General features: G+C 47.1%; 4 protein-coding genes across 9 annotated transcripts in view; 1 reads left to right on the top strand and 3 right to left on the bottom strand.

Annotated features, from left to right (window-relative positions):
* LOC119557218 (glutamate receptor ionotropic, NMDA 2B) overlaps window positions 1–10029 on the bottom strand; it is a 28577-nt gene extending 18548 nt beyond the window's left edge. For 2 of the 5 annotated variants that reach the window (XM_037869888.1, XM_037869884.1), the window contains exons 1-2: window positions 9592–10029; window positions 3172–3871 (exon numbers count right to left, since the gene is read on the bottom strand). In XM_037869888.1, coding sequence (XP_037725816.1) covers window positions 3172–3634 — 463 coding nt within the window. In that variant the 5' untranslated portion in view covers window positions 3635–3871; window positions 9592–10029. Of the gene's footprint in view, window positions 1–3171; window positions 6917–9591 lie in introns of those variants that run through there. The other 3 variants (XM_037869887.1, XM_037869886.1, XM_037869885.1) reach the window with 3 other exon arrangements.
* A 5935-nt stretch (window positions 10030–15964) lies between these two features.
* Window positions 15965–16625, bottom strand: LOC119557247. Its single transcript, XM_037869933.1, has 3 exons — window positions 16478–16625; window positions 16177–16410; window positions 15965–16118 (listed from the first exon to the last, which is right to left on the bottom strand). The coding sequence occupies exons 1-3, from the start codon at window positions 16584–16586 to the stop codon at window positions 16075–16077; spliced, it is 387 nt and encodes a 128-aa protein (XP_037725861.1). The 5' UTR covers window positions 16587–16625; the 3' UTR covers window positions 15965–16074.
* Window positions 16626–16983: 358 nt separating this feature from the next.
* LOC119557244 (BTB/POZ domain-containing protein KCTD5) lies at window positions 16984–21932 on the top strand. Its single transcript, XM_037869929.1, has 5 exons — window positions 16984–17657; window positions 18797–18982; window positions 19047–19112; window positions 19178–19362; window positions 19721–21932. Exons 1-5 carry the CDS (start codon window positions 17472–17474, stop codon window positions 19731–19733), a joined length of 636 nt encoding a protein of 211 aa, XP_037725857.1. The 5' UTR covers window positions 16984–17471; the 3' UTR covers window positions 19734–21932.
* An 895-nt stretch (window positions 21933–22827) lies between these two features.
* Window positions 22828–24413, bottom strand: part of LOC119557217 (mucin-2) — a 115597-nt gene continuing 114011 nt past the window's right edge. Inside the window, exons 10-11 of one of the 2 annotated variants that reach the window (XR_005220055.1) lie at window positions 23035–23709; window positions 22828–22973 (exon numbers count right to left, since the gene is read on the bottom strand). The gene's annotated coding sequence lies outside the window, so the exon portion shown is untranslated. The remainder of the gene's footprint in view (window positions 22974–23034; window positions 23710–24413) is intronic. The other variant, XR_005220056.1, reaches the window with a different exon arrangement.

Genomic DNA, 24413 nt, shown 5'->3' on the forward strand with positions numbered 1-24413 from the left:
GCTTGGCTTAGAGGATCCTGCCAATCCTGCCATTCATTCAATCATTCGCTCATTGACAGCCACGTGGTTTTATCGACAGGGCGGAGTTCGAGCGATAAGTTTCCCCCCCCCCCAATTACCAAATATTCCAATTGCAATTTGGCTATCGCTTTCGACCAGGTCGCAATGCATATGCATAGCCATAGGCGTGAGTAATCATCATCATTGGTTCTGGGTCAATCGACGGCCGACATTGAAATCGGACACCGGACAACGGACTCGGGACTTTGGACTTTGGACTTGGGCAACTTGCGGGTCGGAACTCACTCGATTGCACTGAAATCGCTCAATTATACCATCAATTTGGCTTCGCTGGCCCACTGGCTGCTACTATTGTTATGCAATTAATGCAAATTACCCGGATGAGCAGATACTGATGGACGCGTCAAAGAATGGGCAGTGGGCGTGGCAGTCGGAAACTAGGATAACAGATTACATGGAAAATGTGCAATGTACACAATCTACATACATACTAGATAGATAGATAGTACTTGTTTGCAGTACATGGCATACCAAAATGGGGTTAACCTGTCAGTATGATAATGTGGCTCTGTTGTTGATGGTTATTATTATTAGGTTGCTGTCCTGAACACTCGCTTTTCACCAAGTCTTCCCCCTCATATTGCCTTAAAAGCGATGGATGGAGATGAAGCATGGATTACATATTTTTTGGCTGTCGACTTTATTTTACCTGTCCCCATAGACTGACTACCCATGGCTATGGCCTTCATCTAGGGTGATTGCCCTGCCTGGTGGTTGGCTGTGGACCATTTTGCAACGCTATCGCTATCGCCATCGCCATTGCCATTGCCGCAAATGAGCCAAACTCGATAATAAGGCCATCAAAGTTTATGGCTGCCACAAGAAAGGGGCAAGCACACAAACACACAGCCACGCCCCCAAGAGCCGACCTGGTAATCGTTTGTTGTGTCTAGGGGTTATAGTAAATACAATTTGGTATGAAATTACTTTGACACAAAATCATCAACTGTGGCCCAGGCTGCTCAGAAGGACTCATCCAACTTGCTGTTGAATGCGGGGCATGTGAATGGGTTAAATGACAAGATGACTGAATGACTGGGTGACAACTTCAACTGGACGACCGCTGAATCGAATTCAATTTCCATACGATTATTATAGAATTTGCTGGCACAAACTATGACCAGCAATCAATGGCAGGAATGTAAAGTGGATGTGGATGTGGAAATGGAAGTGGATGTGGATGTTAAAGTGAAAGTGGGAGTGCAATCAGGCATCGGCAGGCGAAGAAAGGCAAAGTTATCCACCTAAGGCGGTTGCAAGGGAGGGTTATGAAGGGAGAAATCAAGGCAGCATCCACATCTATGCGTTTATTGTTCGACATTCGAGAGAAATAACAATCGTCTGAACAACTGAACAAGCCCTTTTCCCGTCAATGTGCCTGAGCGAGTGTGCGTGGGTGCGAAAGCTATAGAAATCCATTATAAATTCCCCATAGACTAGCGTACATACATATATGTGCTATATATATATACATACATATATATGGGGGGATGGGGCAATCAGCAGAGGCAGACAGACATACTTTTGTTTGCCATGTGTTGTAATTTGCGTACACACAGATACTCGAATACTCGACTCGACAAGCTATCTGGATGCGGGCATGTTCTCAAGGTCCTAGCCATAATAAACATTTAAACATCATTGAAAATTCATTTGGGTTTTGTTTGCACTCGCATTTTCCCCCATTTCCCGCTCTGTATGTGTTTACTTTATCAATTTGGCCAACAGAATTGTGGAACTGCAACATAAAATTTCAATATGCCCCTGAACCTCTGAACATGCCTCCCCCCTCTGCCACACTCCATCCACATCCATATGCACATGGCTGACCCGGGAGCAATCAGTCTTTGCCCTGCCCACTTTCCATCGCCCATCGCCCATCGCCCACCTCCAGTTTTCCACCCGGAGATGTTAAGTTCCCAGCAACCAGTCCCCAGCTCCTGTTGCCGCCCTTTTTATAACTCTGCATATTTTTGTGCCACGATGCCAGTAACGGGTTCGGGGGTTTGGGGGTTCGGGGGCTTGTGGCACTGGCAGTTGCATGTGGCACAGAGAATGCAATTTGTAGACATGGACACTCAAATGCAATTTTGCACTTGCAAAACGGAATCTGGAATTCGGGTTTGGTGCAATCAAAGAGGAAGCGTTGCGAAAGAAAGAGCGGTGGCATAAATTGCCGAAATCACATTGGGTGCAACCCTAGCAACCCTGCATGGCTTAAATGTGCCACTTGCACCATGGCTCACCTGAAATTCGGGCTGTCGCTCAATCAAAGCAGCAGAGTGACTCAACGTTGGAAGCTCTTGACAACTCTGGCAGAGCCTTAGATGCAATACCTCCCCCCCCCCTACCTGCTTGCTTTATATCTCTTTTCTAAAGCTTCGCATTTGCATCTGTGGCACCCGAAAGCACTTAGCCATTCTGTCGCATTTCCATCGAAACCATTGCAGAACTTATTGTGCAACTCTGCATCATAGTCGGTTGCCCTGGCAACCCTGGATGGCTGAAACTTGGCTTTCTTTCTAGCCGCGGTAATGGTGAATTCGGCTTGTCACTCAATCAAAGCAGAGAGGCACTTGGCAACTCTGTAACATGGCTCCCCGCTTCCCTATTTCTATACTTAGCCCACTCACTTTTCCCCATCTGCCTGCAACATCGCGTTGACAACTCTGTCAGCGTTTAATTACAGCCCGGCCAGGCCTGGACATTTATTTATGTCCGCCGCGTTTTCTCGCCTCGCATTAAGCATTTTTTTTCCTTCGCTTCCCCATTTTCATTTTTATTATAATTTTCATTTTCATTCTCGCTTTTATTGCCTTGTCGTGGGTGACGTAGGGGGGTTAAGCGCTTAAGTAGCTCCAAATGAACGGCTATTAAAGACGCGCACGCAATTAAGAGTCGACCAGGTGTAGAGGCCCACGACCTGCGACCTGCGAGCTGCGACCTATGAACTGTGACCTCCCGTGGTCACAATACAGCCAATAAACAATTTTCCCACTTGAATAGCAAGTAAGTGTGTTTGCCGCCTCGTCATGTCATTTAATACATTGTATATGTTTAAGTATATGGCAAAGGACAAAGGACACTCACCTGTCGGACTTGGCGTCAGCGACATCATGTCGAAGTGGATGTTCTTCTGCTCGAAGGAGTAGTCCTTGAGGAAGGTCAGCTTGGCGCCGCGCGTCTTGGTCAATCCGGTGACCGCGTTGTTGATGCTGCGCAGATATTCGCGCTTCCCGAAGTTCGTGTGCGGCGCGATCAGGCCGATGTTGAGCTGCTCCTTGTTGGCCGCCGCCCCCTTGCTCAGGCTGCCGCCCCCGTTGGTCAGCCGGAGGGCGTGGCAGGACCTGCTGACCAGCAGGATCGGCAAGAGGATGGCTAGACCCGCTAGGAGCAGCAGTGGAGGGGTCAGGACTGGCCTTGTTAGCCGTCTATTTCTATTGCTATTGTGCTGGCTGCTGGCAGTGTTCGAAGTTGAGTCGTCGTCGGCGGTTCGCTTGATCTCATCCTCATCCTCCGTGCCGCATTTCAGCTTGACGCGACTGGGCATCATGGCTGTGTGGGTGGACTTTGAGGTCCTGGAGTTCGCTGGGATCCGGTGCTCGGGCTGCTCCGGGTGGTCTCTAGTGCATCTGGCCGGGATGCTAGATGTTAGATGGATATATATGCTATTGTTCGGTCTGTGGATGGATTGCGTTTTCCTCAGCAGTCTGGGTCCGCTCGCCAGCCGCTTTGCCCTCTGTTCGCTTCCCCGGGGAGTTGTTGTGATTGTATTGGCTGCTGCGCATTGCTAAATTTAAACAGGCGGGGGCAATAGAAACCTTGTAGAAGTGCCCACTCACACCCCCACATTCACATTAACATCCACCCCAACCATTCGAGCACACACATACATACACCTAAACAGCAACATCTGCAGCAGCATTGGCAACACTCGTCGTTGACGTTTTCTGCCATTTCCGTTTCCGCTACTAATTTGTTATGGCCGGAACCGGGAACCGTGGAGCGCATCACGAAAATCGTGGCCACTTTACGGGGGGAATTCCGTTGGCAGCGTTTCGTTTTGGCAGCTCCACGGTGCCAAAAGGGAGTGTACTAGAGTATTTATGGACACCAGCCAGGTGGCAGGTGCTTGCCTCCATTGTTACTGCTACCTTTCCGGTCGCCCGGCGAGGGTATTCCAACTTCCACTGGCATTTCCCCAGACTTTCAGACTAACTAAAAACGCCTTTGAAATGTCGGCTACTTCAAGAAGGTCCAACTCATCAACTGGGCTGCTCAAGTAGTGTATCAAGTGCCCTGAATTAATTCCAACGCACAAATATAATCCCAGAAGCCGTAATGAGTCCTGAATGAACTGGAATGTCGGAGAGCAGTGCAGAAATGTGTGTGTACTACGTTAATGGAGGCCATTGTTTCCCTGTTCCCCGTTCCCAGGGTACTTCACCCTTCGAACCCTTCGTGGCCCTGCCGCCTACGCCCGTTTTTCACTCGGATTCAATTTGAGCGCAGCTTGCCGTTCTACATAAATTAAATGCGACATTGGTCCGCATAATCGCAGCTCCACACTCTGGATCCCGCCTCCTGATTCCTGCCCCCCGCTTGGAATGCGGCAATTGCTCGCGAAATTTTCACTTTGAATTTTGAATGGCGGCAGTAAAAACAGGGCAGAAATCAGGAATCAGGGGGGTTGGACTACCCCTCTCCGTTCTCCCGCCCTTTCCTCTAGCCATTATGATAGTCATCATCATTAATATACCCACATATTGTGGCTGCTGGTAGTTTTCCTGTATCTCATACCATAGTTACGTCTTGAATTCGCCCTTTGTTTGTAGCTATTGGTACACCGAAAAAAACTTGTCTAAGGTAAGTTCTTAAAAACAGTAATAACCAAAGTAGCCATTTTCTCATTGGTTCCTAACCTTTTTTTTTCTAGCTTTCAAATAATTCTATAAAGTTAATAATCGCCTTCTTTTCTTTGGATAAATGCTGCATCATTTCATTTCTATTTTTTCTGTGTGCACTGGTAAAACTCTGGTATTGGCTTTGGGCGTCGCCTGCTGCGGCTTCGTGTCATCATCGAATTCCACCCCCTGCGCTGGAAGGGGGTTGGCAGGGGGTTGGCAGGGGGGTGGGCAGGGGGGTCCTGGCTCCTGCGTCAGCAAGTTGCTCGACTTCATTTCGTGTTGCGGCGGTCGTCGCCTTTCGGATCTCTTGGCTGCGCGGCAAACAGAAGCTGTTTGGGCTTATAATTTGTCGGTTGTCTGCCGCGCCTTAACCCCCCCCCCCCAACTCAGCTCCTCCCGCGTTTTGCTTAGCCTCTGGTCTGGCTTAAACTGTGTTTTGACACTTAGCTGCCTGGCTGTCAATAAGCGGGGGGAAGAGCCGTTTTCCTGCCTTTCAGTCTGCTCGTTTGCAGGAAAGAGTGATTACTTTGTTAGGGCCAAGCACAGGCACAAAGGAAGCAGGACCAGAGGGAGGGGGATAAGCAAGGGGGGGGAAGAAGGAGGAGCAGGAGGATCCGAAGGAGCAGGAGGAGCAGGAGGAGCAAGAGGAGCAGAAGGAGCAGAAGGAGCAGAAGGAGCAGGAGGAGCAGGAGCATTAGGCTAAGGTTCAGGTCCTGCTCCGCATGCAATGGCCGCCAAAGGCGCCGAAGGTCATGGGCTCCTCTGCGACTGTCTCCGCATTTCTCCATTTCTCCAGGCTCATCTCTGTGTGTGTGTGTGTGTGCGAGTTTAGGACAGACGTAAATGTCTGCTCATTCGTGGGGGTCTCTCTATGTGTGTGTGTGTGTGTGTGCGTCTACATGTGTTTCGTACTTTTCGTACATGATGGCGGCAATAAATTGTATCTTATGAGAAAAGAAACCAAAATAACAGACATCCCGGGTAACGTGGCTCATAGAGCTCTCTGTCTCTCTCTAACCCCTCCCCCCCCCATCTTTCGGCTTTATCAAGGGTGGTGGCTGGTGTGTTTTTCGGGGGGGCTACATCATTCATCGGACGTGTAATGAATTCACGGCGTATTAAACTTTTGATTGAAAATGTTTGTTGCTCTGGCTGGTCTTGTTAGCGTCACTTCCTCTTGTTGTTGCTGTTGTTGTTGTTGCTGTTGCTTGTTCTGTTACAATGGCATTATCATCATCTCTCTTTTGGCCGAGTGTGCGTGTGTGAGTTTATGACTTTTGCCGGACATCTTTGGGTTAGGCTCAAGTTGTATTTACTATGCTTAGCTGGGGACGGCTTTTGCCACAAGCACACACACACACACACTCAAAGGACTAACAAACACACACATACTCGTCTGTATGGTACACTGGAAAAGGAAGCCACAATCGTGCACAGTAAGAAAAAGGGGATATAGAATTTTAAGATGATATCATTGAGGTGATAATTCTTACTATAATATCCATTTTTCTGTAGCTTGTACTAAGCTATACCTATTCTATTTTCCATTAAAAAGCACACTAACTTTGATTTTTTCTCGGTGTACTTATACGTGGCCCACAGCTGAACCCTTTTGACAGTTATTTACTTTTTAGCATGGCTTGCCGTTTTCCTGCTCGCCCTCTCTCTCCCTCTCCCTCTTTCTCTTTCGCTCTCTCTCTTCCGCTGACCACGCCCACAAATGCAATCTATTTATTTATTTGTGTGTTTCCAGACCCTGTTCTTTTCGTCCTCTCCTTCGGTTCCTTTACTTTCGCCGTGCTTTATCGTTGCCAGCCAAGGGATCCTTGTTTGGCCAGCTCCGAATGGGTTAGCTTTGGGCCAGAACGGTTGACTGGGTTGGTTGTAGTGGGTGGTTGGGCGGGGGCCGTCTTATTTGACAGTGCGTCGACCGCTGTCAACCCCCTCCCCTTTGCACACCCCCCCCCCCACCCCTCTGAACAAACATGGCTGGTTGCTTATTAGTTTGGCCCAAACGTTTTCTGTCAACGCTTTTTCTTTGTCCCTGCCGACATTTGCCTTATTTCTCTTTTCGCATTCCCTCCAAGCATCCAAAACAAAAACAGAAAAAACCAGAAAATGTGCGGCAGGCGTGAAAAATGACTGCGTGTTATCTTTGTGACACTGATGGTGTGCCATGGGGTTCCATGGGGCACCCCACACCCCACCTCCGACGAGTCCTGGCCGGCACCTAATTCATTAGATCAGCTCCCTCTTTAGTCTTGTTTTGGCTTGTTGTGCCGCCAAAACAACAAGCAAACAAAAGTTTGCTGCTCAAAAGTTGGCCGAATGCAAATCCCCCTGCAACAACAATGGGTGGGGAATCACGAGCAACAACAAAAAACGTTGGACAGGAAGAGGAAAAACCAACACAATGCCAGCTTGTCCCCGTCTCGTGTTTGTGTTTGTGTTGGTCTTGTGTTGTTTTGTGTTTAGCCCAAAAAGTTTTACGGCTCCCGACTGAGATGCAGTTGCACATTAGCAACATCCCTCAACATCCGCTGGCCGCCGACCTTTCGTCGGCAGTTGAGGACCCCATCTGTCAGAAGTAGTTTCCTAAATAGATTTAGGCAGTAAGATCTGCGAGGTTCACTCGCGAAGATACAATACATTAAATTTAGAAAAACTACTAGTTTTAATCAAGTAACATAATAACTATAGGTACCTCAGATTATAAGAAAAATCATTTTGTAAGCCTCTGATTCTTCGCCAGAGATTTCTAGTCAGTGCTAAGATTTCTTGTCTTCTGTTTCTAAGACTTAAGATCTATTGAGAAGTTATTTTAGGGATATGCATAAGAGAGGCATATTCCAAGATATGCGAGGTTCACTCGCTAAAATACAATACATTCAATTTAGAAAAACTTCTAGTTTCAATCAAGTAACAACATATTTATAAAGCGGACTGTGAATATAATAACTAAAAGTTCCTCAGATTATAAGTAAAGTTTAATTAGATTACAAGAATCTAAGTAACTTTGTAAGCCTCTGAATTTTCGCCAGAGATGTCTAGTCAGTGCTAAGATTTCTAGTCTTCTGTTTCTAAGATTTAAGTTCTTATTGAGAAGTTCTTTTAGAGATATGCATAAGATCCCTTCTTCCTCAACTGGTTGATCTAAAACTGAAGTTTATTTTGGCAAATATGGGGAAATGAGAAGAGCTTAGAAGAGTTTATTGAAGTCCATCGATTTTGTTAAAAATGCAGTGGATAAGTTGGATAAGTGTTTTCCCATAACCCCCAAACCCCCAAACACCCACCCCCGTTTCCGGTTTGTTTACGTTCCAGAAGCTGCAGCAGTCGAGCAGTGGAAAATGGGTTGAAAGGAGCAAAAAAGAAAGTGGAAAGTAGAATTTAGAATGCAGAATGGGGGCGTGGCAGGGGGGAAGAGGGGGTGGGGCAGCGCGCGCCAAAAGCCGCCCAAGGCTGCTTCGCTTGGCCTTCCGCCTCGAATTAGCGAAAATTTCATAATAATAAAAATCTCAAACTTGTTGGGGGCGGCTATTGGGCGGTGGGGTGGTGGTGCTGCAGTGGGTGTTGCTGCAGTGGTGTCGAGTGGGTGGTTAGGTGGTTCTGAGGGGGGGTCTGTCATTGCAGGCTCTTAATTAAAATGTGTCGCAGGGGGCGTGGCAGGGGGTGGGGGGGGCGGTGTTCCTGATGGGTTGAAGCTTTTGTTTTGCTTTCGCGCTGTTTTCCTTCGGCACTTTTGATGCACTTGGCTATTGTTGTTGTGCTGGCTGCGGTGGTTGTTGCTTTTGCTTTGGCCGTGTTGTTTTTGTTGTTGTTATTGGCACACTCACACTCTCGCACTGGCAAACACACACTTGAACAAAAACAAAATAAAGAGTGACAGTGACGGCGTCGGAGGCCGCGGAGGGGGATCTGCCATGCCACTGCATATCTCCATTGCACTTTTTTCGTGATTATTTTTATTATACCAGGATGTGGTTGTTGTTGTTGCTGCTAGGCGGAAAGTTTTTGGTTGAGCAGGGGGGGAGGGGGGTGGGGTGCTCGAAGTGGCACTGCCAAGGGTGGGGTTTCGGCGAGGGGGGGGGGGGGGGGGTGGCAAGGGGTGCGAGAAAGCCAGCGACTGAAACTGAAACATGAAACAAGTCCACACCCAAAAATTCAAAGACACGCACAAATACAACGACAACTACACAGCAGCGATGACGACGACGCAGCCTCACACAGACACACGCACACTGGCACAAAAAAAAAACACACACACACACACAGCCATGAAGCTGGCACATACACATATACAGGCGCAAAAAAAGCCACGAAAAAAGTTCATCTATTTTGTTGTTGCTCATATATTCTTTTTTTCGCCATCATTCCGCTGTGCTTTCTATATTTCTCTCTACCCCCCTCCCCCTTTCACTCCTCCTTCTTATTTTTTTTGTCCTTTTTCGATAGCTTCTGTTGCTGTTGCTGTTTTTTTTGCTGCTGCTGCTGTTGCTGTTTTCTTTGTTATAAAACAAAACACAATTGGATTGGCACATGGGCGGGGTGGTGGACGAACGGGGGGAAAAAGGGGTGGAGTCGCATGTCCTGCATGGCTTACGTTTACGTTTGCATCCTGTGCGCTCGCAGCGTTGACTCGGTCAGTGGGTCTAGTCTAGGTCTAGTCGGGGTCTAGTCCTGGTTTCTCTAATGTTCAGTTACAAAAACCGTATACCAATTCCAAAGTCCCAAGTCCGGTGCCTGAGTTCAAGTTCAGCCGGGCCAAGCCGGGCCCAAAAAAGGTCTCGATTTGTGGAAACAGTTTAGCTAAAAACTGATCCGATCCTAAATCTGACTCTCTCTGGTCAGCTACTGCTCCTGCTCCTGCGGATGCGGGCGAACAGAAACCGAACCGAACAGAACAGAACAGAACAGAACAGAACAGAACAGGACAGAACAGGACTCTGAACGGCACGGAGCGAGCGGAACAGAACGGAACGGAATGGAACGGAGCGCGCTCTGCGGACTGATTGTGACGAGCCACCGAATGGCACTGCCAACCCGGGACGGAGCCATGGAGCCATGGAGCCGCCTCTGTCCGCAGCAGTCAGCAGTTAGCAGCCTCCGCAGCCTCCGAAGCCTCCGAAGCTGCCACGAGCATGAGCACGAAGCCAAAAGGACGAAGGACGAAGTGTGCTCGGTTTGCCAAACGGGACAGGATGCGGGGATGCGGGTAGGCCGCAAGAAAGGAGCCACCGAGCACTGTCAATGTCACAGAGAGAGAGGCATTGACTTGGTTTCGATTTCGATTTCGTTTCATTTCGGCCTGTAACACGCCCTCCTGCAGCGTATACGTAATATGAGCGTTCTCGCATCCAAAACTCTCGCGCTCTCACTCTTCTCTCTTTTGGATGCTTATCGCGTGCCAAACCCATTGCCAGGGCTGCCACCCAGTCAGCAGGGATGCAATCTGATTTGAACCTCTATAGAACATTAAAAAATCATCATATTTCTATCGTGATATCTTTGCCAAGCAGCCAAGACATATTGGATTTTTTAAAAATAAAATTTTGATCATTCCTATGGGAGCTATAGGACATAGTTCCGACTTATATACTACCTACAATAGAAATAAGACTTGTTTCATCCCGATAGCTTTCAAGCTGAGAGACTAGTTTGCGTAGAAACGGACGGACGGACATGGCTAGATCGACTCGTCTAGTGATGCTGATAAAGAATATATATAAGAGTATATATAACTTCTTACTGAAATCATTATACCCTCTGCAAGGGTACAAAATATTTTTAAAAACTTAACAAAGACAAACAAATATGAATACATAAGAGCTTTTTGTGGCTGCTTTTAATTTTATTCGCCTGGTAAATACCAAGTTGGAAATTATAGAGCCTACGCTAATATGGCCGTGGTATCTGGCAACGCCCGGAGTTCCGCCTTTGGGATTTTGCGTCTGCGCCGCTCTTTGAGAAAGAAGGATGTTGCTTAGGATGAGGTTGCTGGGGCTCCAGGCCTTTTGGGCCTCGCCTCGACCTCGACTATTCGACTGCTCCACTGTTGGACTGTCGACTGCTCTACTGTTCGACTGCTCCACTGCTCCAGAGGTGGCCAAAAACCACGTGTTGATTTGTTTTGATTGTGCGCACTTTGTGCGTTTCAGCTCCTGCTTCTGCTTGTGCTTCTGCTGCTGCTGCTGCTGCTAATTTGCTTTCTCTGGCTTTGGCTTTTTACGCACAACGTCTCGTCTCCAATTGAATCCTTTGCGGCATGCTCCCTGCGCAGCCAGGCGGCAGCGTTGGAGCGGCAGGACTTGGAGCCAAGTTCTAGTCCAACGGCTCCTTCTTCGCTTAGTCACCCTGGTTCACAGGGGATGGTAAAAAGCTAGATTTTGGCATACAAAAAAAATGCGATATTTTTATTTCTAACCAGGATCTAAATCAAAAATCCCACAGTTCTGTAGGAAATATTCAAATATTTTTAAAACTATTTTAAAATTCGGTGTTGGTGTAACAGATTTATTTTTAAGAAATGTCTTTATACTTGGCATACTGGTCGTATGCGTAATTAATTTTATGTTTAAGGTGAGCCTCAGCTAAAACGGTTAAGTGGGAGAGCTCCAGTACTTGTTGATAGTTTTAAATCATTTAAAAGAATTTGTATCTAAAAGAATTTGTTTTTGGCTCGACACCTTATTGGCGTACTGGTCGTATACGTGATTAATTCTATGTCCACCTTAAGCATCCGAAGGCTTTCAGAATTAAATCCCAAAACTGCACTTCTATAATCCATAACTTGAGTTATTAAATAGCTCTATGAGCTTATGGTAGAATTCTCCAATAATCTACATTCAAATATTTCTTTTAAAAGAGGGAATTTCTTCGTATGGGTTTAAGTATGGGACCCCAAAACGTATCTTCCAGATTCCATAACTTGAGTTATTGAATCCCGATTTTGAAGTGGGATGCCTTTATGGGTTGGTGGTTGAATTCTCTAACGATCTACATTAAAATATTCCTTTTAGGAGAGGGTCACAATTTTAGCCTGTTTTCATGTTACTTTTTTCCGTATTTCCAATGGGTTTCAGTATGGGACCCCAAAACTTCACTTCCAGATTCCATAACTTGAGTTATTGGATTCCGATTTTGAAGTGCGATGCCTTTATGGATTGGTGGTTGAATTCTCTAACGATCTACGTTAAAATATTCCTTTTAAGAGAGGGTCAAAATTTTAGCTTGTTTTTATGTTACTTTTTTCGTATTTCCAATGGGTTTCAGTATGGGACCCCAAAACTTCACTTCCAGATTCCATAACTTGAGTTATTGGATTCCGATTTTGAAGTGGGATGCCTTTATGGATTGGTGGTTGAATTCTCTAACGATCTACGTTAAAATATTCCTTTTAAGAGAGGGTCAAAGTTTTAGCCTGTTTTCATGTTACTTTTTTCCGTATTTTCAATGGGTTTTAGTATGGAAACCCAAAACTGCACTTTAAGATTCCACAACTTGAGTTACTTGATTCCGATTTTGAAGTGGGATACCTCTATAGATTTTTTTTTGAGCTCTCTAATAATCTACTTTCAAATTGTTATTTTAAACGAGTTAAGAAATATTTTTTTTGTTCTAAATAGGTAACCAATACTAATCACATACTTAGCCCCATACTTGGCCCCACTGTGACCACGATGCTCATCGCGTGTGGTGGGCTTCAAGCGCTGGCAGTTTTCCCTCGGCTTTCGGTCTCGTCTGGGTTTGGTCTCGGTTGTTCGGTTTTCTGCTTGGATTTCATCCTGTTCCCGCTCGCAGCCAGTACTAAAGCGGCGGGTAAACGCTTTGCGGCTTTCCCTGCTCCCTGCTCCCAGCTCCCAACTCCCAACTCCCAACTTCCTGTTTCCACAGCACCCAGTCGCCTTTGTCGATTTCTGTGGTCTCTGCCTAACTTGCCAAATTAATAAATTGCCTGTAAAAACGCACAGCCCAAAGAAGATAGCAACGTGTATTCCTTGATTAGATTTGAATGAGTAAGGCGGAGGAGGGTGGTGGCTGGGGCTGTCTATGATAGATGATTGGGAGTTCCTGTTCCTGCTCCTGTTCGGCTTCTGATTCTGGTGCCGCCTTCGATCGCCTGGCTGGGATGTTCGGATGTTCGGCTCCTTTGATGGATGCGATTGCGAATCGCTCGCATTGAAAACTCGATTAATTACGCTAGCTGATGATTTTCGGGGAGAAAGTTGGAAGGTCCTTGGGCTACAGCCTCCTGTTCTGGCGCCTTTGGCTTTGACTTTTTTTATAATTTCGTTTGCATTATATTCCCTTTAACGAACATAGTGTGTGTGTGCCTGTCTGCCAGTGTGTGTATTTAGTAAAATTCTGTTTGCCTCACGCTGATTTCATTGGGCCGATGTTGCCTGCGAGGCATCTCTGTGAAGTCGGAAATCTGAAGTCTGAAGGGTTTTTCCCGCATTTTCCGCCCTCCCGCTTTCCTCGATTTCCCTAGCCTTCGCCAAAATCAAAGCAAACACACACACACTAAAAACGAGAGGGAAAGAGAGAGGGGGAAAGTGTGCCAGAGCGAGAGTTGGCCCATCAAAGTTTGGCAAGGCTCGGCTCGACTCGACACGAAGCATTTAAAAAGACATTTTAGCCAGGCCCAACCATGCTTTCTCTCCCCTTCAAAAACACACACATAGAGAGTTTAGAAATTCGGAAATTTGGAAATTTGAAAATTCGGGAAACCGGAACAGGGGCATAGTAGTTGTGAGACCCCCTGACTGCCATAGCTGACCACGTTTAAAGTCATTTTCTGCATCATTGGAGGGCGCTCAAGACAACTCGCCGTCTGCTGGACACGGAACAACCCACACAGGACGTGCGTCAATTAGATGGTACCCTCTGGTTCTGGTTCTCAAAACGATCAGGAGTTCCCAACTCCACCACTTCCACGTATTTGCATACTTGGGGGGCACCACTAAAATCACCCATCGAGTGCAGAGCCAACAGGGGCAGAGGGCAAACAGAAACAGCAATGGGATTGGCAATACCATGGCAGTATAGCACGGCATGAAAGCCAGCGGCGGATGGCCGATGACCAACTGCATCCCAGGCGCGCGACCCAAATCCGCAATTAGATCACGCCCACTGTCCCGCCCCCCGCCCCCCGCCCCCTGCCACTTCCGTAAACAAAAACAAATTCGGAACTTCATCACATTTAATTTCCCCAGTCAAGCCTGGAATTGGATTGGTATTGTGTCGCATATTCCTGCCCAAAAGTCACAGCATTTCCCAGCCTGAATTTACTCTTTAATTGGCTTTTAAAGTTCTGCAAATCGGATTTCCATCAGGCCACCATTAAGCTTTATGTTTCCAGCTATTAATTAGTGCCAGACAATGGCTTAAGTTTGGTCCACAAGGGGTATAATCCACATCCACATCCACATCCATTCGTATCACCTGTCAGAAGTGTTCTCTTTGCCGTAAATTAAAAGAGGCACCGCGCCAACGATTACTTCACACGTCATTCGATTTGACATTCGATTTGATGGCATCTGTCGCTGACAACAATCAGCAGCAACAAAATACACTGTTCCACCGAGGCGGCATCATCATCAACATCATCATCATCATCATCATCTATGGCAACAACAAGCGACACACATGCGAATGGACGCGTGGGCGTATACGCGATATTAACATTCGGTATTGAATAGGCTCAGCTATTAATTGGTTCATCAGAGCCCCCGTTGACGGTAAGTGGAGCATAAAATGTGCAGATCGAACAGCAATAACCAGTGCGATAAAAACAACACCATCGCATTGCAGAGCCAAAGGCAACTGAAGTGTTTTTTGTGAGGAGAAGGTGGGTAGCTGGATTGCTGCTGGTTAGGCGGAACTGTGACAACATCATTTACGTGTAGTTTACACTTCTTCAACGCTGGCTCCTGTTAAATCCGCATAAACTTGGCACACAAACATGACAGACTTCAATCCACCACCCACTCCACCACCTGCCAGCCGCCCTGCCTTTGTATTCAAATTAAGTACGTGCCGGAGGCGAGTGCACAAATAGCGAAAATAGTTGGCTGCCATCATCAGCATTTCAGTGCGCTTAATCAGCCATGGCGCTTTTGGGTTGGCATGGGGTGGGGTTCTTGAAGTATAGTATAATTTTCAGGTGGTAAATGGGTGCTGCTGCACCTCCACTGATACGGACTGCTAGTGACACGTTCCTCTGTGGCCATGCAACTTGTGACTTGTTCATGACAGCCACATTGACGGCCCTGCACAAAGGGGTTGGGGATGGGCATGGGGATGCTATCAAAGATAGCAGCAAGAAAGAGAGCAGTCCTGCCCTGTCAGCTTGCCTTTGGACAGGCAGTCGAGCAGGAAAGTCTCACCTGAGTCCCGAGTCCGAGTTCGAATCCTGAAAAGGCAAACGGCGAACGGCAAAGGCAAAGGCATGGCAAGATATGGCAGGTGGGGTGGGGAATTGACTAACTGGCCTCAAAAGCACGCACACGCCAGCAGACATCCAACATCAGATACCCACCCACCCCCTGGAATCCCAATCCCAATCCCCCCTTTGGCTTCTTGATGCCTCGTTTTTCTTTGTGCTGCCATGCTTTGACCAGCTCCCTCTTCCTTGCTGCTCTGATTTTTCAGCCTCTGACCTAGGGCGAAACTACTGGTGCTGCTGCTAATGTCCCCCAGCGACTGCGGAGGTTATCCCATCATCGTCGTTATCCCAATTCCAATCACAGTCCGCCAATCGATTTGGGAGCAGGGGCCTCATTAGATTTGATTCGATTTCGTTGACAGCAGACATCCTTCCGCTTCGAGCAGGAACAGTCAGCTTCCTGTTAGCTCTGCGACTCCCTTTTTTGTGAGTTCTCTGTACCTCTGGCCCCGTCATGGGGCTGCGTCATTCACATTCACAGCCACCACCACGCCCACACACGCCCAATTAGGCCGAAGCCAAAACAAGATTTGCTGCGATTCGGTTAGTTTTTGTTGTATTTGTTGTTTATGCCAAGCACGCCATGACATCAGCTCAAAAACCAGCACCATGTTACTCCACTTGGGTCCCAGTCCGCCTTCAGACGGCCTTGACTTTGGCCTTCTCCAGCTGCTGCGACTTCACTGCAATGCAATGGGGATAGGATTAGCTACAAGTAGATGGGATTGATCCAGAACCCACCTGTGATCAGAGCATCTGCGGGGGCTGGCAAGTCGGACAGGGCCAGCAAAGTGGTCGCCGCCTCGTCGTCCTCATCGTTCTGGTTCTGCTTGCCCTTGTCCGCCCGCTGGAGCACCTGTTTGCGCAACTTGCGGAGGTAGGCCGCCTTGTACTCCTCGCTGGGCTTGCCACCTGCTCCGTAGCTCACCTCCAACACGGTCAGCGGGATCACGGTGGAGGAGACGGGCACAAGGTCTGCCGATACAATGGTTGGGGGATAAAAAGTGTCCGAGCTAACAAACATATCTTGCAGAGCACCCACCTGCCTCGTATTTCTCTTCTGGATTCAGTTTGTACAGCATCGGCGAGGAGGAGACGCTGGCACAGACCAGCAGAAGCAGCAGCATCAGCGAAAGCGGCAGAAAAGCCATGGTGATCGTCTAAAGGCCACGCACTAACTGATCTTTGGTTGATCTCGCCCTCGGCTAAGTCAAATTCAAGTTTGAATTTAAATTTGAGAACTCACCATTGGCGGCAACATATATGAAGCGATAGGTGGGTGTACGCGCTATGTCACAAACAGTCTGTTGAAAATATCTCAACCAATCTAGCGGAGTCATCCCTCACACATTTTAGTAAGACCGTTTGTAAAATACGTTGGTATATACGGTATATTAATACGGGAATATACCAGAAGTACAAGCGACACCGCTAAGCTAGCCATGACACCCACCCCACATTATAGAAGGACCGTATTTGTGGTATTTTGAGTAAGGAAAAATAGTATAATTTTGTGATATCCTCCGCGGTCCCACTAGACGATAGGCCGATAAGTCCAGTTAGTCCTGATATCGATAGCAGTCTTGTTTATTAATGAATTAATTAAATAAATTAAGTTAACTAAAAAGGCAAGGCGACGAGCAGGAAAAACAGCGAGCCGTAAGTGGAGTGACCCCAGAGTGGAAAGGAAGCAGAGAAGCAGCGACGTAGACGCAGGCGACGGCGGAGACGCAGACAACAGGGCGCAACGCAGCGAAACGCAACGCAACAAAGACGCGAGCGAAGGGAAAAGCATGAGCTGAGGCTTGAGTCGCCATCGCAAGCAACGGAATCGCGTGGACAATAAGAGCGGGCAGTTAGCGAGGCAGAGGCAGAGGACTAGGACGAGGTCGAGGTCGCCAGCGGAACTGACGCAGCCACCAGTCCCCACTCAACCAGGACGGCGTCGCATCCGCAGGAGCAGCAGCAGCAGCAGCAGGAGCAGCAGGTTAACAGCGGAGCACCTCAGCGGAAGCAGAAGCAGAGGCAGCAGAACCATGAGCACCGTGTTCGTCAACTCGCGCAAGAGCCCCAATGTGCTGAAAAAACAGGGCACCGACCAGTGGGTCAAGCTGAACGTGGGCGGCACCTACTTCCTCACCACCAAGACGACGCTCTCCCGTGACCCAAATTCCTTCCTCTCCCGCCTGATTCAGGAGGACTGCGACTTGATATCGGATCGGGTGAGTCTTCCCTTCCCTCCATGAGTGTCCATCACCCCCCTATCCCCATCACCCAACAGCCCCCTTGTGTATTAATAGCCGCAGGCCCCAAGTAATTGGTCATTACAGTCATTACAAGCCCATCAGAAAGTGTCCGAAAAGTGCACACATGACCCAATGCAGGTCATGCCAGGGGGGAATGGCGGGGATCTGGGCCAGGGGCCAGGAGCCAGGAACAAAGAGCACACGGCCCAGAGAGCGCGAGAGAGCGCCAGGGTGTCCTACATTAACTGCAGCTGCAGCCGAGTGTGCTAGTTTGTGCAGTCACAGGCCCTGATTTTGCTGCTGGGCAGAGGCAGAGGCAGCGACAGAGGCCTTGGGCCCCGAGTGGGCGGTGGGTTGGTGGGTGGCGCCACCAGAAGGTCGCACGCCCCCCTTTGGAAACGGGACAGGCCAAATAATCATGACAATAATCATAACATGAACACGGTCAATCGACAAACAAACATTTCGCTGGCTCCGCAGCCATAAATCCACTGCAAACAAGCAAAGCAGCGAGAAATTCCAGAGGCGCACAGACAGCCGCTCTGCCTATTCCGCTTTGTATAAACAGCATTGACGGCGGCGGCGGCGGCCACTGGCTCCTCCTGCCTACTGCCTGCCTACTTTCCTCTTGCCCCATAAGCCCCTGTCGATGCCCGAATAGTTTTCAATAAAAAGTTTTGCACCCTGTGTGCTTGCTCGAGTGGCAGGCAGTGTGTTGTTATTGCGCGGTCCGCGCCTTTTGCTATTGATTAAATTCCGTGCTCACTACCCCCACACGTCCGCCAATTAAGGCAGCCACCACCAGGCATTCAGACAATCGGCCATTACCTTGCCTAAACGGGCGCTTAAATTGTCTGAAGCCCGAATAGAGCGGCCCCTAGCTGACGAGCAGCAGCAACAGTGGGCGCCATCCAAGTAACAGCGGCTACCCATTCACCTGCTGCCGCTGCAAAGGGGTGCAGGTGCAGGTGGGAGCGTGGTTTGTTATGGCAGGCAAGCCCCCCGAACCCACTCGAATCAAAGTCAAAGTCTGAACTAGAAACAGAGTACGAAACAGGACAGCAAACGCATGTGAATCCAGGCAAATACTAATTACAAATCCCATTCACTGACAGGACGAGACAGGCGCCTACCTAATCGACAGAGACCCCAAGTACTTTGCACCCGTGCTCAACTATCTGCGCCACGGCAAGCTGGTGCTCGATGGCGTCTCCGAGGAGGGCGTGCTGGAGGAGGCTGAGTTCTACAACGTGACACAGCTGATAGCTCTGCTGAAGGAGTGCATCCTGCACAGGGATCAGGTGAGAGACCGGCCGTCTGCCATCTCATTCATTCCCCTACTAATCCTACTGCCAATCCTTTCAGCGACCGCATGCAGACAAGAAGCGCGTATATCGTGTGTTGCAGTGCCGCGAACAGGAACTGACCCAGGTGAGTCATCTGCACCTGCAAAAAACCTGCAAAAACCTCATGCGAACGTAACTCTCCCACTGCAGATGATCTCAACACTGTCGGATGGTTGGCGGTTCGAGCAGCTGATCAGCATGCAGTACACCAACTACGGGCCGTTTGAAAACAATGAGTTCCTGTGCGTGGTCTCCAAGGAGTGCGGCACGACGGCCGGGCGAGAGCTGGAGCTCAACGACCGGGCCAAGGTCCTGCAGCAGAAGGGATCGCGAATGTAAGCCAATCCACAGAGCAGCGACCACGTGCCCTCTCACTCTTTTTCGCTGCTGGCCCTCGTTCCGGGTGTGCTGTTATCACCTGGCGCTCGCTGAGCACTGTGTCTTGTGACCATTAGACATCGGAGCCGAGTACTCGACAGCAAATCGAAGGTCGACATGCATATGTGTACCTTATGTAAAAGCAGAAGGGAAGGTGGACCCTGGGTCCGCTGCGCATCGTTAGCAACGCACAATATATTAAACGTAGATTATATATATATGTACATAGGGGTTTCGTGTAAATTTAGGACTCTAGTGAAACTCCTTCCCTGTCTGTGACTCATGCTCTCTATCTCTCTCTCTGTTTAATTGCAGTCTTGGAATTTAAACGCGCTATATATTCACATACAATCCTAGAAACTGAAACCAAACTCCCCGTCATCAACAAAAAACAACAACAACAACTCATTCCCGATCAGAACCAACACAATCAGCCACACCGACCCAACACACCAATTGGATGCATTCTGCAGTCAAGGAAAGCCTCAACAGTCACCCACCAGCACCACCACCACTACCACCACACACACCATACAGGATACATCAGATCCACAGCCACAGCCACAGATCACCCACCAAGATCAGCCGGATCGACTCACCCAAGCAGAGCCGGCAGGGAGACTACGCTTCATTTGCATTCGAGACAAAGTTAACAGGTACCACTGCGATTCTCGCCCTCGTGGCCGTTTTGCGCTTGGCTCACTGCAGTACTGCAGCTGCAGTTCTGCGGGACAGTGCGGCACAGCAGCGGCTGTACGGCACTGTGCGGAGTGTGTGCGGGCGTGCATGTGTTCAACTTGTAGTAAACCAGATAGACCCGACTATACGAGATATGAGATACGAAAAACTAGCCCCTGCTTTGTTGCGCTCTATAGCCAAGGCTTCTCAGCTTCGAGCTTCAACTGCACGCGCGCAAACCAGCCAGCCAGTGGGTCAGCTATCCAGCAGAGGATCCATGATCCTTCCGACCTGCTGGGCTGCCCAGGCACTGCTGGGGCACTCAATAAGCTAGTATATACACATTTAGCGGGAGTTTGTAGGGTTAGTCTTAGTAGTTTTTATCGTGCTTACAATAACAACCCTGACGACGCAGCGGACACTTCGCTGGAGCAGTCGCGATTCCCTTGGTTAAGCATCTAGCTGACAGTAGCGCACACTAGGTTCGAGCTGCATTTACGTGTCCGATCCGATACCAAATACCCAAGCAGGAGTCGCACAGTTCATCCGTGCATCCGAAATCCGAATACCCCGGAGTTTCTAGATCCACAGAGCTGCCCGTTGTACTGTTGTACTGTTGAACGATATAAGATACGAGCGTGTGTGTGTTCCGTTTTGTGTAGGCCCGGTTTTACTACCTTGAGCTTTATTTTAGAAATACAAAAAAACAAGCAAAGCAAAGATATCAACTTTAGGAAATCAATTGAATCACGACTGAATTTATGTGAACCTGCACTCAAAGGAAATACATACATACATGGAAATTGATAGTGAGGAGAGACACATGTGAAATGAAAAATGTTTAACAAAAACCTATCCGGCGACGTTTTGTACAGACAGGCATGATATCTATAATATGATAAGTACATGAATGTATATAATTTTAAATAGTTACTTATTTATACACAAAAAAAGAAAACAAACAAATTGATAATGATCCAGAACGTCGCCACCTACTCGTACCCATTTTGTAACCATTTTGACTTATTTTACGTGCACGGCATGTGCAGTGCCGATTATATAGAGTATAACTTATGCTTACGAGGATTATTTCGACGGAGAACCTTTACACTAGCGAGTAGTAGAACCGCAGCGCCCAAGAATGCCGGACGCTGTGTCCGGCACTTAGCAATACAGAGAAAAGGCAACTGCAAGTTAATACAGACACGGCAACAGATACCGATAGAGGTACGGATAACCCTAGCCCTAAAGATAATACGATAACCTAACCCCTAACCCCTACTGTAACCCCGATAAGGATGTACTCACACCCACTTTACACACCCTGTACTCTGTACCCTGTACCCTGCAGACGCAGAGGACCAGTCCCGCCCAGATCGCAGCTGCAGCTGGCGCTGGACCGGATCCCCGCCATCCCTCGTCCAGGCTGCCTGGACAATCCCTCACACAACATGAATATATATATGAATAAACTTGGAACCCTTTTCTAAAAAAAACATCCCCAACGAGTTTCGTCCTGCGGCTGTGCTTTGGGCCTAAAGCCCTTTGGAGGAGCTTGAGAGCTGTAACTGGGTGGGATGTTACAGCAAGGACATTGTTCCAGAACAGCAGCAAGTTCCCAGGACATGTAAAGCTCAATTTAGAGTGTTCCTGATACGTATCGGTAGTACATGAAATCAAGGATACGCATCCAAAAGCACCGGGAAAAAGCTTCAAAGGACCAAAACCAGGGAATTGTCTAGAAATCTGCAAGGAAAAAGCCCAGCAAGGACACTTTAAAAGCCCAACTTGTACTTGTAAATAAGCTGATATTTTAATTATATATAATAATACATATTATGTAATTATATACAGCTTTTAAATCCATATCCTTTAGTTAAGGCGTGAGGATCTGGGGCAGACCACCTGGTTTTTGAAAATATATTTTTCACTTATCCCATCCCAAATTATAAACGAATTTCTCATCTTGCCAAGAGCGCCAATAATAAACATATTTTTTGACAATCATTTAGTTTATTTATTTTTATTTAGTTTATTTTTTTGAAAATAAAATGTTGAAACCCAGCAGACACTTGCTGCTTATGTTATCCTGTTGTTCAAAATCAATAAATTTATCACGAAACGTTTTGGGTTTTGATCATACATAATGTCGCGCAAATCGAGAGAATTTCCGATTTCAAGTACCAGGCGAACATAAATTACAGTAGGTGGCTATGCAATCTAAAAATTTGTTCTCAACTAACGGTTGATTTCCAGAAATGTTATTTTCCAACAGACACTTGCTGCCGATTATGTTCGCCTGGTAATCAAAATCAATAAATTTGTCGCAAAACTTTTTGGATTTTGATCATTTTGTCACGCAAATCGAGAGAATTTTCGATTTGAAGTACCAGGCGAACAGAAATAACAGTAGGTGGATGTGCAATTTTAATTTTCGGCAGCGCCCAAATGCACGCAATATAAAATAATTTTTCGGCCGCACAAAAGTATGCTACAAAATATATTCAAGACAAAAATTATGACGACACTAGCGCCATCTAGATGTCAAGCTTGCTATTGAAATTTTGCGATCAGATGCCCAAAAGTATGCTATATAAATTAATTGAACTTTTACGATCAGCTGCCCAAAAGTATGCAGCATTTTTTTTAAAAGGCTAGGGAAATTTAATTTAGGCTTTATTCAAACCAATATCCAAAAAAATACAATAGTAATTAATTCGTTTTTATTTAATTTTGAATAAATATACACTTTAAAATTAATGTTTATAAAATTAGTGAAACAAGTGATTAAACATAATAACTAATATATTTTGTAATTAAACTGTACTTTTGTTTTCCTTGCTAGTTGACTGAAATCAATGTTTTTATTTCATCCTTATGGTTTCGGTGACTAAAATGTAAAAAATTAAAATTGTATTAGAAATACTTGGGGTGAACACTTCGATGCTCACCGGCTGGGCTTTTCTTTCCTCCAAATTCTCCACTCCACTTCGGTTCCCCCGGCTCGATGCTATTGATTAGAAGTCGCGACATTGCGAATTTATGCAAAGTACGAGCAAATGTTGGAGTGCGTGAGCTCATGGGATATTCATAGGCGAGTGCAGCTGCCTGCCTCGTTGGCCCAGCAACTAACCTCCAGATGCCAATTGCCTTATCACGACCGGCAGCTACCACCGGCAACCAGGCGGCATTAGAGGGAGTAGGAATCGCCGGATGGAGGTGGCGATGGTGACACGCGAGTTTGGCTTTTATAGATTCCGCTGGCGCGGGCGCGGTCCATGCACGCATATCGATACGGGCGCATTAAAATTTAACGGCATCGCAGGCGCAGACCCATTCCCAGCCTCCTCCGAGCCACCCAGCCTCCAAACCGCCCCTGCTGCACTAAAGCGGACTCAAACGGAACACGTGCGCACTTGTGCTTATTCTAAACAAAGGAATAAAAACTTTGTCGCCGCGCACATGAGACCACCGCAGCGGAGGTGGGGGCACTGTAGCGGCAAACTTTTTATTTGCCAGTCCAGTCGTCGAAGGACATTAGTGCGTTTCTGGCTTTTACTTCAAGTTCATTCCGATCTGGCCCGTCCATAACCGAGCACTGGAAACAATCTGTTTTTGCAGGCAATCTGGAAGAAAATCAGAACAGGAAATTAATATTTCAACCTTTTTGAAATAAGACTTTCGAGGGGTAAAATGTAAAACTAAATGTAAATATATCAAACATAATAAATACGTAAATAATAAAAGTATAAAGTGAAAAGTTAGCAAAATTGTATCCTCGTTTTTATAAAAAAAGTTTTAGTACAACATTTTATTAAAATCAGTTATAGAAAAAGCTTCTTGCATCCTTGGGATAGCGTCAAAATCAAACATTTTTGGGACAGCTTCCTGGTCTTCTGGTTAATTTTAGTAAACGTTTTAGATCTGACTTTGCGAACGTGGGTAAAATTGACCAATACGAATAGTTACAAAACTGTAAAAAAAGGTTAAAAACTATAAAAAAAATAGTGAAACTACCAAAAAAATGGTATTTTGTTGTTGGGAGAGTAACTATTTCGTGGATCAAATTAACAATTTAAAAGGTTGCATCATTTATTATATTATATTGGTCAATTACATATACGTTTTTTTTGCGAGTCAGTTTAGAATCTATTTATATTTTAACAGAATTCTTTTCTAAGCTATTTTTTGACAGTGTTCCAGTCGGTTCTCTCTTATTTGGTTCGAAGTTTTGACCTCGCGGAGGTCTCGTAAAGCGCGGCCCAGAAAGGAACGCAGCGAGCCTAAGCGAAATTTCATTGGTTTTTACGGGCATCGCGAACTGGGAGCT

The sequence above is a fragment of the Drosophila subpulchrella genome, chromosome X (genome assembly GCF_014743375.2).
Source record: "Drosophila subpulchrella strain 33 F10 #4 breed RU33 chromosome X, RU_Dsub_v1.1 Primary Assembly, whole genome shotgun sequence".
Lineage (NCBI taxonomy): Eukaryota > Metazoa > Arthropoda > Insecta > Diptera > Drosophilidae > Drosophila > Drosophila subpulchrella.

Bases quoted from the DNA above. Each gene is read 5' to 3' on its own strand.
- LOC119557247 (XM_037869933.1), bottom strand. From the start codon at position 16,586: ATGGCTTTTCTGCCGCTTTCGCTGATGCTGCTGCTTCTGCTGGTCTGT. The intron at 16,411-16,477 runs GTGGGTGCTCTG...TTGTATCGGCAG, and splicing joins AGAAGAGAAATACGAGGCAG to ACCTTGTGCCCGTCTCCTCC. The intron at 16,119-16,176 runs GTGGGTTCTGGA...ATTGCATTGCAG, and splicing joins CGCAGATGCTCTGATCACAG to TGAAGTCGCAGCAGCTGGAG.
- LOC119557244 (XM_037869929.1), top strand. From the start codon at position 17,472: ATGAGCACCGTGTTCGTCAACTCGCGCAAGAGCCCCAATGTGCTGAAA. The intron at 17,658-18,796 runs GTGAGTCTTCCC...ATTCACTGACAG, and splicing joins GCGACTTGATATCGGATCGG to GACGAGACAGGCGCCTACCT. The intron at 19,113-19,177 runs GTGAGTCATCTG...CTCCCACTGCAG, and splicing joins GCGAACAGGAACTGACCCAG to ATGATCTCAACACTGTCGGA.